This window comes from Hydra viridissima, unplaced genomic scaffold (genome assembly GCF_058129835.1).
Source record: "Hydra viridissima isolate aposymbiotic clone 2 unplaced genomic scaffold, HvirCarnegie_v1 scaffold_3, whole genome shotgun sequence".
Lineage (NCBI taxonomy): Eukaryota > Metazoa > Cnidaria > Hydrozoa > Anthoathecata > Hydridae > Hydra > Hydra viridissima.
In genome coordinates this window covers 7,010,438-7,024,836 of record NW_028324302.1, presented here as the reverse complement: position 1 = coordinate 7,024,836, position 14,399 = coordinate 7,010,438, and the positions used below count along the sequence as shown (strand labels likewise).

Here is a 14,399-nt window from a genome sequence, read left to right as displayed (position 1 = left end):
AATTATAATCTAGGACTCAACAAATAAATTATAATCTAAAAAATATATGACAAAATAAGAGAGAACTTCGTTTGAAGATTTGTTTAGCTTTCATAATTTCTTAAAATTAATAGCAAAATGAATAAATTAGAAACTTTAAATAAACTTGTATTTATGACTTTCATAAAAAAAAAAAAAACACAGCTTAATTGCATTAGCAACAGAAATAAAACACTCTTTAATAAAGAAATCCATCTTGATTCAGGTTCTGGTTTAATGCAAAGCATACTTTTGCATTACATCAGCATAAGATAATTGGATTAAAGAGTAAACATCAAAAGTTTGACCTATTAAAATATTTTGAGGTAAAACATCAGAAAAGTGTCATATTCCTTTAAAAATCTTTTCACAAGTTAATGTGTAAAATTCTTTTGTGATTGCTTCAAGATTATTTATTCGCTCAATTAACTCATCACGTGTTGCACTTTTCAGTGAAATTTCTTGTGACGAATCATGTGTTGAACACTGAACATAAAAATTATAAAAATTTGTAAGAAAAGTTTTAAAGTTATTTAAATTAATAGGAAAAAGAGACCAGAGGAAGGGAGAAGATAATTTAATTATATTTTATTAAAAAAAAACATTACCTCTTGCATAATATCATTAACTTGAATGTCACAATTTATTTCGTCAGTTGGAAGAAAAAACTGGTCATGAAAACTCTAAACAAAACCATAAAAGTTTTATTGGAAAAAATTATTTATTAAGCAAAAAATTTTAAGAGTATATTTTAAGCACTACTTTTAAGGTTAGTTATCATTTAAAAATTGAGTGAATTAATAGTTAATTTTGTTAAAGAATTTGCAAAGGAAAAAATTATTTTTTTCCTATGCAAAGGTTGTTTTTATTTTAAGATTAACTGCAAAATTCAAGTCAAAATCGTTAATTCACAAAATTTTAATTACTAATAGCTAATATACTATTTAACTAAAACACTTACCATATCTAATGGTTTTATAATAACTGGAATTTTATCTTGCCATTCTGGCGAATCAAAGTCTGCTTTATTAGAAAAAGGTACATAAACAGTTCTATTGAAGTTTGGAAAAGGAATTTTGGATTTTATTGATTTCTGATTCTCTTGCAAAAAGCGTGGGAGTGGAAGAATAACAGCATTTGTTATTTCTCCTAATAACCAAATATAATTTAATTGATTAAAAAAGATAATAAAACAATAAAAATCTACATAAAAAAACTTTATAAAATTGGTTTGAACCTAGAAAAAGACACATTCAAGGAATTTTTTTTTATGGAAACAATTGATAATACAATTCATTTTAAATAATAAACTTTTACATTAAACAAAATCATTGAAACTATCACTATTTAAACAAAAAATAAAAGTGACATTTAGGGAAGAAGTCAATCTTATGCTGTAAAGGTTAGAATCTACTATAATGCAGCAACAGCTGTTAAGGCTATAGCTCAAAGCTAAGCATTAATGATGATGATGATGATGATGATGATGATGATGATGATGATGATGATGATGATGATGATGATGATGATGATGATGAAAAAAACACTTAGAAAAGAGGGTTCAAAATATAACTGTAATGTTCAAATGTTAACTGCAACAAAAAAAATCACTAACAAAATAAGAAAATATAAAATATAAGATATAAAAAGCTGAATTTTAGAAAAAAGTAAATTTGTAAACCTTTGAATGAAAATATCCTTAAGCATTGTTTGCTTGATATATGCCAAAGTTTTACACTACTATCTAACGAACCAGACAGTAGCTTTGTGCTATCCATTGAGACAGACAATGAAACAACTTCTTTTCTGAAACAATGACACACAAATGTTTTTTACAAACTGTTTTTCTCAGAAAAATGAATTTTTATACAACTATTTTTCCAAGAACATAGGTAAATTGATTTCAGTTAACAACCTACCAAATAAATTCAGAACAACTTACTCATGTGCTTGTAGTGTTGATTCATTGGTTGGAATGTGAATTTCTCTTACTTTGTCCTTGCAGAGAAAAAAGGTTTTTAAAAACAAGTTATTAAAATAAAAAGCATTACTATATTAAGCTTATATTAACATAATTATTCTTACTTTAGAATACAAGTTTACAAAATGTATCTTGCCATTTGTTGTTCCAGTAAAAAGTCTTTTTTCATCTACATCCATAGTAACAGAAGAACAACTATTTTCGAACAAAAATGAGCAGACCAACATTCCTGAACTCAAGTCATATATCTTGGTAAAAAATTTAAAAAATTTATAAAAAATTTCCAATGGAAGTAATATAAACTTAACATAATATGAATAAAATATAAACTTGATAAAATGATTTAAACTATTGTGATAAGAAAATAAACATTTTTTTTTTGTTCTTCATTTTAGTAAACTTGCTAACGTTTTCAAAATTAAACTAGAGCCATAAAAAAAAAAAATGAAAATAAAAATTGACTTGAAATAGAATATCTAATTTGAGTACCTTGCATGTTTGATCTAGCGAACATGTGGCAACATGACATCTCATACCGCCAGCTCCAACATAAAAATCTTTGATTGGTAGAGAGTGGTGTGACAAGATAAAAGTAGGTTTCTCTGATATATCATCACTAAAATCATCTTTGGGTTGACAAATACTAAAAACAAGATGTCACATTTTTTTTTATTTACACTAGATAAAGGTTCACTAAAAATTTTAAAAAAAAAAACTCACTTAGAAAAATTCCAAATAAGCAAAAGATTATCATCACCACATGATAAAAAGAAACTACCATCTCGTGTAAATCGAATGGCATTTATATTTTGGTAATGCTTAGAAAGAACCTTTATCAAGTTACCAGTGTTAATCTAAAACAATTTTAAATATACGCATACATACATAGAATATGCATACATACATACATACATACATACATACATACATACATACATACATACATACATACATACATACATACATACATACATATATACATACATACATGTAAAAATGCATACATACATGCATATAAAAATGCATACATACATACATGCAACACATACATGTAAAGCTACTACTTAACCTACTGTTAAACTAACCTGCCAATGTTTTATGAAACTAACCTTAATCATACCTGCCATATGTAAATTTTTTCCACTAATGCAACAATGCAATATTGACCATCAGGAGAAACAGCTAAAGATGACACTTTGCCTGGGCAAACAATCTTTTTTATGATTTGCTCCTGTTATCAAAAAATTTAGCTAACACCATCAACCAGTAAAAAAAGCTTATGAATTAAAGACAAGCTTTCAAAATCATGTATTTAAATAAGAAACATTCAATGCTCACATTGTTAGCATCATAGATATGCAACAGCTGTTGTTCATATTGACCTGAAATGACATACTCATTTCCCACGAATCCAAAACTATTTCTGGCACATGCTCCATTTCTATAGCTTTTAAGAATGACACCAGTTGTGAGATTCCAAAAAGATAAACAACTTTGCTCACCAGTTGTATCTGTAATCAGTGCAGTCTCCATTCCACAAATTAATTTTAGCTGCATGCAAAAAAATTATAAGTCAGACCAGAGTCAATTTTCACAAAACATAAAAATATTTTACATGTTCTAGTGGCTTTGAAGACTGATTTTTATAAAGACAGATCAAAAGGATTAAACACAAATAAAAATCAACTTTAAAGGTTCAACTTTGGTCATTTTAAATCACAAAACTTTTTATCAAAAAATATCTTATTACATCTTAACTTGTTTTAAAAAATTGTCAAAATTTCAATATTGCAAAATCTATACTTTCTTGTATCAATGTTTCTAAAAAGAACTCTAATTGGTGTATCTTCATTTGAATAAAAATTCATTGAACTTAAATATAGCAACCCCAATAAGGTGACTAAACCCAAGCCTGCTCCTTTTCCACGACTGAGAGAGTAATCACCTGTTTCAATATACCCCATTAGCCATCTTGTTGTTCCACCAATATCTCGAGCATTATATCGATTGATGCCATATTGCTTACAAATATATGGAAAAGACTGCTGCAATCCTTTATGGAGAGGCTCCTCAGGCCCAGTATCTGTCTCTTGTGAGACATTATTTTTTTGAAATCTAGCTAAATCATCAGCAGTTGGAATACATAACATAGAATTATTTTCTGGACAACCATTATGACATGAGTAAACACGAACATAGACTAGACTATTAGCATGATGTAAAAGTTTATCAACTAAACTCTTCTCTAAAGGTTTACCCAGCTTTAATTGCTCCAACAAAATTGGATCTCTAAGAACATAGAAATCTGATTTTGGAATTACAACATTTTGAAAAAATTCTGGCAAGAGTGATGGAATATTGAATCTCCACTGTAAAGTTATTTCTTGCCAAGGTAATGCAAATGGATTTCCTGCACCAAGTAAGTCATAATTTTGTTGCACTTGTGGAGGAAATCTAAGAATATGAAGAAATTTTGATTTAAATTTTGAAAAAAATATAAAGTGAAATGAATCAAAAAAATTAAAACAATAATAATCAATAAAAGTTCCTTTAAGATAAGTAGTAATTATTGTTAATTTAGAATAAAGCTAATGCTAATTGACCTACAAAATCTGGTGTAAACCACTCATGAAACATTGCTGGTTTAAATAAACACCCTTTAAATGTACCAGATGTGTCATATAAACACAGAACCTCAGACTATTTGTTAAAATAGAAACCAAAACTTGTTAAGGAACATCCTAATCCCATGACTTCCAACCCCTACTCCTATGCTCTTATTATTGGGTATGTAGTATGTATTACTTAAAATATTAAGTATTGAATTTTTTTATTGGGTTGGCAACTTAGTTTCTGTCATTTTTAAAAAATCCTTTAAAAATTTCTTTTCCAATAAAAACTGATAATTCTGCATCAGTATTGAATAAAACTCAGTGCATAGTATTTGAAAGAAATCAAGAGGTGGAAATCTGTTGGTGCCAAACCAGGAGAGTACAGTGGGTGTGGCAGGACCTAGCCATGTGTTTGAGTGGCATCCATAGTCATATTGGAGATATGAGGGCAGGTGTTATCATGCAGCAAAAGAATTCCCTGCTGCAGATTAGGTCTTTTCTTTTGATTAGCTGCATTTAGTCTTTTTATTGATTGAACGTAGATATCTACATGGTTTTGTTCATGCAGCTCATACAAACAACATCATTTTACGTGGGTGAAGATCTCGTTTCAACCAGTGTTGCTTGTTTACTGAGACAAAAACCATTCCTTGTGCTAATTTTAACTAATGGTAATGCACCATTTCTTGCTCCCAGTAAAGAAATGATTGCTTGTACCCATGAGTTGAGTGGTGATTAGCAGGCAAATCAGCAGAGATTGTGGCTTGTTGATTTTTGTTGCTATCCTTTCTCATCATGTGAAGATACTTCTCTATAGCAGTAAGAGCATTCCATTTTCTCTTCCAGTTCCTTTGTTGTTTGATGCAAACTTTTATACAAACATTAGCTTGTTTGCTCTTCATTGAAACCAACTGAACAACTAGAAATAGGTGTAGTCATTGTCCAGTTGGGTTTAATGAAGGGTGTTCTAGTTGTCCAGTAGGGTTAAAAAATGCTTGTGAGTAACATGCCAAGTTCTACTTGTGAAGTTGGCATATCATTCACAAGCATTTTTTTCAGCCCCCTCTGCATACACTGCATAAATGTCAAGAATAATTGCAACCTTTAAACTTTAATTAGAAGCAAAAAAAAAAAAGAGCTGTCAAAAATGATATAAAAATTAATATAAGTTAACTCAAACAAACAAAAAAGATAACATTCCTGTAAAACATAACATTCAATTTCAATTAATATAAATATTATGCCAAAAACATTTGATGACATGCAATATGTTAAAAATTTAAAAAAAAGAAGCATTTAAGTTGCCAACCCAATATTTCATTAAAATAAAAGAAGTTTAAGTAAAATAAAGGGGTAAGTAAAATATCTCAAACCTATAATTTTAACACAGACTGCAAAGAATTCTATTGATTTGTCAATTTTAAATATACACATTAAATGCACATTTCGATACACAACTTTGCAGCTCTCTGAGTTAAATTTGGACAACTTGAAGTCATTCTTCTAGTTGCTGTTACAAAAAACCTTTGACATTTGGCTTTTCCATTAATAACAAATATTAACAGGTGATAACAAATATTAAGGAGTAAGTGCAAATTACTAAAACAGCTTTTCAATTGAATGCTCAATAGCTTATCTACTTGAGCATACAAAGTGAAAAATAAAGTTTACTATAGCTCACACATCTTCAATTGAATCTTGTTTTCAAAAATAACAAATAGACTTTACAAATAAAAGTATCAGAAAGAATTTAAAAAAATTTTATTTCATTTTGTAAACATTTTTTTTTCTTTTTTTTTTTTTTTGACACTTTTAGCACTTCCATGATTTACATTTTTAGATTCAAAGGAGATCACAAAGAGCTTCTCTTTTGTTTTATAATTTTAATTATAATTTATTATATTTATTTAACTAATATATGATTACACAGGTCAAAAGCATTTTTGGGGTCAAAGATATTTCAATGAATTTAGGGTAACTTTGGGGTGCTGATTCTGAATATGTCATCAGTTTTGCCAGATTGGCTCAAGTTTTTGAGATTTTTCGTGAAATGTGTAAAAAAAAAGACGTAATTTGCTACACGCGCAATAACTTTATTGATATTGTCATGAATACAATAAATTTAACAAAGTAAATGTTGATTTTAGTTTATTTTAACTAGTTTTAGAAAGTAATCTTCAAAAATGAACAAGACATGAAAGATAGGAGACATTTAATTGCTGGAAAAGCGCTTTTTATATGATTTTCTTCTATGTGAGCTATTCGGGCAGTCACGCTGTAGATTCCAGCAGTAATCAGCCATCATGTCTGTCCCATCTGCCTTGGTACCTTTCCTCCATCACCATAATATCCTGATGAAATCTCTCCCCTTGTTCTTCGCTAAAATCTCCAAGGTTTTCTGGAAATCTGTCCAAGTGACTGTGAAGATAATGCAATTTAATGTTCATGTGTACACCCAGATTTCTAAATCTCAATAGCATGTTTTGCACCAGTTCTTCATAATTGTCTGCCTTTTTATTTCCCAAGAAGTTCTTCACTACCAACACAAAACTACACCATGCAGCAGCTTCAATGTCATTCATTTCCTTAGGAAAATTTGAATCTTTAATGAGTTTCCGAATTTGAGGACCATCAAAGATTCCTGCCTTCAATTTTTCGCTACTAAGACCAGGGAAAGATCTGCAGATGTACATGAAGCAATTACCATCTTTGTCTAATGCCTTTAAAAACTGCTTCATTAATCCTAACTTTATGTGAAGTGGTGGTAGAATGATTTTTTCCCTGTCCACCAAAGGTTCATTCACTATGTTTGATGCTCCTACTGTCAAGGTGTCCCTTGGAGGCCATTCAGTTTCTCCCAGTGCTGATGTTTTGCTCTACTATCCCACATGCAGATGAAGCAAGGATACTTTGTGTATCCACTTTGCTGTCCAAGTAAAAAGTTGACCATTTTTAAATCAACACATATCAGCCACGAATGTTCATGGTAGCACAGTTTCTCCAAGACCAATTTGACATTTTTGTATTGTTCTGCAAGTTTAGTTGAGTGAGCTACTGGAAGAGATGCACACTGATTGCCATTGTTCAACAAAACACATTTCAAACTCCTTTTAGAACTATCTATGAAAAGCCTCCAGTCTTTAGGACGATATACTTGTAAACCCATTTGCAGCATCAGGCCAGGAATATCCTTACAATATACAAGTAGGTCATCTTCACAGAAAAATTGAAGAAGTGCTTCTTCTCTGGTCCTGTAAGATGTAATTTTAGTTCCAGGCGTCAGACAATTTTTTTCACTTAGCCTTGAAGCTAAAAGTTCAGATGCACTTTTTGAGAGGTTGAGGTCTCTTATTAGATCGTTGAGCTCTCCTTGGGTAAATTGCGTAGGTGTTCTGAAACTTCCTTCATATTCTGGTTCACTTCCAAAACTAATGCTTAGCTCCATACCCTGCATTTCATCATCATCAGGTGGGGGAAGGTCAGGTAACATGGTAAACACAGGTACAGGCACATCTTCACAATGAGGGACAGGCCTTCTTGCAGATTCCATATTAGGATACTCCTATTTTTGTTTCTTATGCTTATTGAATCCTTGCACTTGCACTGCACAGAAATAACAGTCATCATGATGATTTTTTTGCTCTCTCCACACCATTGGAACACCAAATTTGAAGCTTTTTCTTTGTCCTTTGCTCCATTTTCGTAATAATTCGATACATGCTTTGCACACTATGTGTGGTGCCCAAGACTTGTCTTGGTCCCCAAGCATAACCCCAAAATAGGCCAAATACACTTTTTTTATGAAGTCTGTTATGTTTCTTCTATGTTTTTGCAGTGTATATTCACCACAAATGTAACAGAATGAGTCTGGATCGTTAAGACAACTTCTTCTTGATGAGTTCATGCTTTTCACTGGAAAACAGACAACAACATAAAGTTAGTGCAAAAATCAAGCTATGAACAAACTTTTAGAACACTAATTAACAAAAAACTATATTGAGAACTGCTCAGTTCAAGTACTAATCCCAAAAAAATTAATGAGATGATGCGTCGCATTTACCAACAAGTGCTATAAATAAGATACCAAAAATATCAAAAACTTGAGCCAATCTGGCAAAACTGATAGCATATTCAGAATCAGCACCCCAAAAATACCCCAAATTCATTAAAATATTTTGGACATCAGTAAATTTTTTTTTTTTTGTTGACCTGTGTTACTTATATTTATAATTTATAATTATTATATTTTATAATTTTTTAATAATTAAATTTTATGTATTTCATCATATTGCCTTATTAATTTCATCATATTGCCTTATTAATTTCATCATATTGCCTTATTAAATTAAAATTGCCTTATTAAGTTTATAAGTTGGCAGACCAAATAATATGTGATCCCTGGATCATTTTAAAATTTTGTACTAATATGATGCACCCAGTAGCAATTTAGCATACAAATTTGAAATGGCATAAATTTGGCATAAATCATTCAACTGAAATCTTTACCTTTGGTAAAGATCTTCCTTCTCTTTTTTGCACCTTTCAGCCTCATTTTTACCTGCATTGGTATCAGGATAATTACTTGGAAAATAAGGCACAAGTGCCTCATATGAAAGCTTCTGGTCTTCTTTTAATGCACCAACACATGCTCCTTGATAAACAAGAGCAATCCAGAAAGGCATAGCCCAACCACCAGGAAGAATTAGTAGGTACCCTCCATTACAAAGTTTAGAATTCTCTAAGCAAAAAATATTGCAATTATTTGAAATTACTTTTTTAAACAAATGTTTTTTTAGTTGTAGCTCACTATATTAAAAAAATTGTGAACTTTAAATTACTTAAAATAATATGTAATAATAATTAATAATCTTAAAGAGACTTAAGATTTGGAAAAAGCAAAAGGTACTATAAAGACTTAAATGACATTTTTTAAAAATTTTAAAAATTGCAATTTTGCAGTAAAACTAAACAAAATACTGTTTATGAGACAATAATTTTTCAATTTAAATATCTTGATTCTGTTAAAACTTATTTGGTAGTGTCAAATAACTAAGTATAAATAACTAACTAGGCAAATATCTTATAATAAGTGTTTAGAAATATCAAAATATTTCTAAACATTTGCACTTTCGTTTTATAGAACATTTTTATCATGAAATTATTTCTACTGTCTTGTAATAATATGAAAAACATGAGTAAAAGGTCCTCTAATTTTTTAAAAACCATGCTTACTAAATAACTACTTTGAATCAGTGAAAAAGAAATATATATTACAGTAACATTGTAGAAAAACACCTTTTAAAATTGCAAACAATTAAAATCTTCCAAGACAAATCAAAAAAACTAAATTTAACTAAAGTTATAATGAATACTTACCAGAATCAAGTTTAGGTATTTGCAAAAGGACAACAGGTATTTTTAAACCTAGAAAAACATAAAATTGTTAAGTATAAAAGAAATTAAATAAACATTTTATTAAGTAAAAAGTTGGTAAATATTTAATAGAAAGTTGAAAGTTGAAATAATTTTAATTTGTTAAATTTGTGTTAAAAATAAAATAATGTTAACTTTAAATAAAGAAAAAACATGGATTACTATCAACAGGTAAACAACTTCCAGGGACCAAAAGTTCACTCCTAAGTTTGTTGATCATGGTATCTGTCATCTTATTATTTTTAATACTAGTTCTAATCTCTTTATTCCAAAGATCAGAGACTGACTGCATCTCACAATCTTTTCCTAAAAACGATTGCTTCTATACAGAAAAAAATGCTAAATTAAAACTATGGTAAAAATTCCACCCTCAGTAGTGAAAAAATAGCATGATAATAAAAACATTTAAATTGTAATTTTGACTATCAAAAGTCATTTGGTCAAGAAAATACCACTTAAAAATGCCATTTTAGGTTTAACCAAGTCCAATTTTGAATTAAAAAATAATCATTTTGGTTTTTTAAAATGTAAAAACACTTTTTCTTATTAATTATCTAAAATATTTCCTTATTTTAAATCATTTTTCATACCTGTTTGTTGGCTCATGCAGAATGGGTTTTGTTTTTTGTATGGAATGTTAAATCTTGGATCTTTAACTAAAACATTTGTAATTGCTTGATTTTCAGAATACAATTGAGTTTCATCTAATTTAAGTGCTTTTTGTAGAATAGAACTACTGAGGGGACCATTCAAAGAGAAGATTGCAAAATCAAGTTTGTAACATAAAATGTCATTGGAATTTCTCTCAGTTTCTTCAGGCATGTTGTTTGATTCTCTGATACTAGTTAATGATAACTTAAAGATATCAACAAGACTTTTTGATATTTCTGGGTGAGAAATAAGAACAAACAAATATCTACCATCAGCTAGATTTTGACCATTAATAATTGTAACAGGACCAATACAGTTGTTTGGATAAGAATCTGGATGATATAAAAGGTTCTTAATATATTTTTTTCCCAGCATAAAATCTTCTGAACTCAATAGAGAATCTAGACAAAAAAAACACAATCTTTTAAATTACTTTTATGGCAACTGAATCAAAGATAATTTAAAACTTTATACAACTACTTTTCTAGATTTTTAACATTTTTTTTTGTGGCATAATCCATAATTAACTTAAAATACTAAGACATTTTCAAACTGAAAATAAAATTATTTACCAGATCCAGGAGAAGTAAGATGTGACCACATCTCTGTAAACTCCCTAAAATTGGCCTTTATTTCAATAACTTCAGTGTAAGTTTTATCCTAAATTTTTTTAAAACACAAAAACCTCCTGAAGAAATGTTAAAAATCCTTTAAAGATTTAACTTTATATCAATATGTATATACTTTTTTATATATTTTAGCTTGATAAAGTACAGTACCTGTAATATAGTGCTTTTTTGTGATGCTCTATATGCTGCTCTATATCCCTTGTCACATGGCTTGAAAGCTACTCTGTAACCCCACATATCTACCATTTTAAACCTTTTTGCATGCCATATATGTGTCTCAAGCCAAGACTTTTCTCGACTTCTCCTGCTATATTCTTCTAGAAGGTTTTTTGGTTTTCTCTTAAACTTTCGTGTTTTTTCTTTTGGTTGAGTGACATTTTCTGTCTATGAAAATGAACATCAATCTTTGAAATGCTATTAAGATGAGCTTTAAATTTAATCTAAAAATTAGTCATTGATAAAGTAAAAGTTATATAAGCTTTCTCCTCTTCTAATAGCTCAAGTATCATTAAAACAAATAGTTTATATACAGAGCAAGCAGCATAAGCAAGCTTTAACTGTTAAATAACTGAAAATTTTTACCAGTGCTTTTTCTCTAAGACGATGTGGCAATCTTCTGATATCATAACTAGCAGCTCTTCTTCTCATATGCCTTGGAAGTTGCTGAAAAACTCTCTGATTTTTTAAACAGTCAGCTTCTTTTAATGCAGCTTGAAGATTTTTTATTTCATAAGCTCTAGCTTCAGCATATTCATAAACGTTAATACCTAATAATTTAAATTATCAAACAGAAAAAAAAAGCAAAAGAAATATTTGGCATTATTAAATGTTTAGCTTAAATCAACTAGAGTATTTTAACATAAATACATTTAACATAAAAGCACCATTACCTAAACTTAAGCATGAATTGAAGATAACTAAAGTAACACAGTTTATCAGATTTATCTTAACAAACTCAAAATTACTCTTTGTAGATCTTACACTACATGTTTGTTGAGTTTTACTTTTTTTTAAAGTACTACTTTAAAAATAAACTTTTGATGTCTAAACAAATTTTATTATTAGTGAAACTAATTTCAAAAAACAAGTATTCAAATTTAATACAAAATTGTTTAAATAAAAATAAAGAGTGGTTTGTTTCAATATAACTAAAAAAATATTTTTTAAACTTTGCAAGTACAAATAGAACAAGCAAATTATAAAAGGATTTAAGCAACTATTACCTCTAGGATCATGAGTGTTTAAAGTTTCAACAGTTGAACTATGCATCTCTTTCAGCTGATCACTTGTTCTATAGGTTTTTCTTGATGGAAATGAAATATCTTTTGGATCTATTTGTATTTTATCTGCTTGTGGAAAATTTTTAAAGACTTTTTTAACCTTTTTTGAATTCATTTTGTTAATTGCTCTATAAATGAAAAGCAAACAAACAATAAATGTTTTGTAATATCATGTATTATTATCATGTATTAATACAAATTATTTTGTAATATCATATATATATATATATATATATATATATATATATATATATATATATATATATATATATATATATAATAATTATTATATAGATTATATAGATAATAATTATTACCTTAAATATATATATATATATATATATATATATATATTTAAGGTAATAATTATTATCTATATTAGAAATGAATAGTTACATTTTTACTATGTTCAAAGAAAACTTCTAAATAACAATTTAAATAAATTTATCTGCTTTTAAGAGATACAAATAATTCTTTTTAACACCAGTAAAGCAAAATTGATAGCTTAGTTTAAGAAATTATTTAAAAATACTTTTAAATAATTTCCTAAATCAACCTATTATAAGAAACCTTTAATCAACTTATCAATTGAAAGCATCAAACCATGTTACCTCAAAGTTATAATAAAAGTTTGAATTCAGAAATCCTTAAGATGATTAGATTTTTGAAGTTAGAACCCACACGTATTTAAATGTGCGGTATTACTTTTTTCACATTACTTAAACCATTAGAGTACTTTCATGTTTTAAGCAAGACAAGGAGTTCTGGAAGCAAATAAAGAGGTTTTTTTTATTTAACTTTTTAAGTTAAACTGTCTTTCCAGACCTAATACCAAAACTTTAATTTGCAACAAATTTAGATTGATAGCTATTTATAAATTGCAGTACATGTTGATAATTTTTAATCATAGAAATATACATTTTACTTGATAAACTAATTGGAACTATGAACTTCTAGCTAATCACCATCACGCTTTAATAGCAGTGATTATGGTAAGTAGGAAAAATATTATAAAGTAAAAGTTTAGTAACAAGAAACATCGTGGTAAAAATTTATGGTGGAAACCATGATATGCTACACGTGCTTTTTTATAATTAGCAGAATAACGAATTTCGTTCTAAGGGCAATGTATATCACGTATATCATATATATATAAAGACCACACTGGAAAAACGATCAAGCTTCATTTTTGCTTTTTTGGAGTTTTTGCCCCTTTTATATTCGGCTGCAGTTAAATTATATAATAATTAATTATATAACTAGAAAACCGATCAAATTACACAGATATTTAGCTTAACAAATAAGTGAGCTATGGTTTTTTGAAGTTTAAAATCTAATTTACTCAAAACAATAAAAATGTAGCTTGGTCGTTTTTCCAGTGTGGCCTTCAAAATAAAAAAAAAAGAGTTGTTTCGCACTGTTTTTAGGTTCATTTCTTAATAAACTTTTTTAAATACATAACTACTATAGCTACAAAATCTGGTGAAACTCAAGACGGGGTAACATGAGGTATGTTTATATTAACTTTACATTTAATGTGTGGAAATTCTCTTTCCAATGTGGAAGTGTTCTTGTGTATTGATATATTTGGGAAATAGAGTACTTTGAAACCACGTGACAAAGTGCTAAAGTCTCCTATTGTGAAAGAGGTTAAATCCTAAAGCATGATGAATTTCCTGATTTGACCGTTCTTGATTATTTACTCCATGGTTATTTAAAAGATTTATACAAAGATCCTTGTAAATAGCAACGATCATACTTTTATTAACTTCTATAAACCATCACATTTCCTCCA

At 28.6% G+C, this 14,399-nt stretch overlaps 2 protein-coding genes across 5 annotated transcripts; both read right to left on the bottom strand.

Annotated features, from left to right (window-relative positions):
• Window positions 1–134: 134 nt before the first annotated feature.
• LOC145202539 (WD repeat-containing protein 18-like) lies at window positions 135–3,628 on the bottom strand. 2 transcript variants are annotated; one of them, XM_090082392.1, is made up of 10 exons: window positions 3,338–3,628; window positions 3,120–3,230; window positions 2,720–2,853; window positions 2,489–2,642; window positions 2,104–2,247; window positions 1,961–2,016; window positions 1,700–1,824; window positions 980–1,167; window positions 627–701; window positions 135–504 (listed from the first exon to the last, which is right to left on the bottom strand). In XM_090082392.1, the coding sequence occupies exons 1-10, from the start codon at window positions 3,554–3,556 to the stop codon at window positions 364–366; spliced, it is 1,347 nt and encodes a 448-aa protein (XP_089938518.1). In that variant the 5' UTR covers window positions 3,557–3,628; the 3' UTR covers window positions 135–363. The 2 variants fall into 2 exon arrangements, with proteins under 2 accessions (XP_089938518.1, XP_089938519.1); XM_090082393.1 differs by having other exon boundaries at window positions 3,109–3,230; window positions 3,338–3,556.
• A 58-nt stretch (window positions 3,629–3,686) lies between these two features.
• LOC145202538 (ribonucleases P/MRP protein subunit POP1-like) lies at window positions 3,687–13,255 on the bottom strand. Of its 3 annotated transcripts, none has more exons than XR_016450879.1 (10): window positions 13,216–13,255; window positions 12,548–12,732; window positions 11,907–12,091; window positions 11,475–11,708; window positions 11,268–11,355; window positions 10,635–11,096; window positions 10,207–10,366; window positions 9,988–10,035; window positions 9,118–9,349; window positions 3,687–4,453 (listed from the first exon to the last, which is right to left on the bottom strand). XR_016450879.1 is itself a non-coding variant. In XM_090082390.1 (10 exons), the coding sequence occupies exons 2-10, from the start codon at window positions 12,717–12,719 to the stop codon at window positions 3,763–3,765; spliced, it is 2,256 nt and encodes a 751-aa protein (XP_089938516.1). In that variant the 5' UTR covers window positions 12,720–12,732; window positions 13,216–13,255; the 3' UTR covers window positions 3,687–3,762. The 3 variants fall into 3 exon arrangements, 2 of the variants coding, with proteins under 2 accessions (XP_089938516.1, XP_089938517.1); XM_090082390.1 differs by having other exon boundaries at window positions 10,207–10,350; XM_090082391.1 differs by lacking the exon at window positions 13,216–13,255 and having other exon boundaries at window positions 10,207–10,350; window positions 11,268–11,311.
• Window positions 13,256–14,399: the final 1,144 nt, after the last annotated feature.

Coding starts and splice junctions, on each gene's coding strand:
- LOC145202539 (XM_090082392.1), bottom strand. CDS start 3,556: ATGCAGCTAAAATTAATTTGTGGAATGGAGACTGCACTGATTACAGAT. Junction 2,017..2,103: donor TTGTAAACTTGTATTCTAAA/GTAAGAATAATT, acceptor TTTCTCTGCAAG/GACAAAGTAAGAGAAATTCA. Junction 505..626: donor TTAATGATATTATGCAAGAG/GTAATGTTTTTT, acceptor TTTTATGTTCAG/TGTTCAACACATGATTCGTC.
- LOC145202538 (XM_090082390.1), bottom strand. CDS start 12,719: ATGAATTCAAAAAAGGTTAAAAAAGTCTTTAAAAATTTTCCACAAGCA. Junction 12,092..12,547: donor AAACACTCATGATCCTAGAG/GTAATAGTTGCT, acceptor TTAAATTATTAG/GTATTAACGTTTATGAATAT. Junction 9,350..9,987: donor AATACCTAAACTTGATTCTG/GTAAGTATTCAT, acceptor TTTTTTGCTTAG/AGAATTCTAAACTTTGTAAT.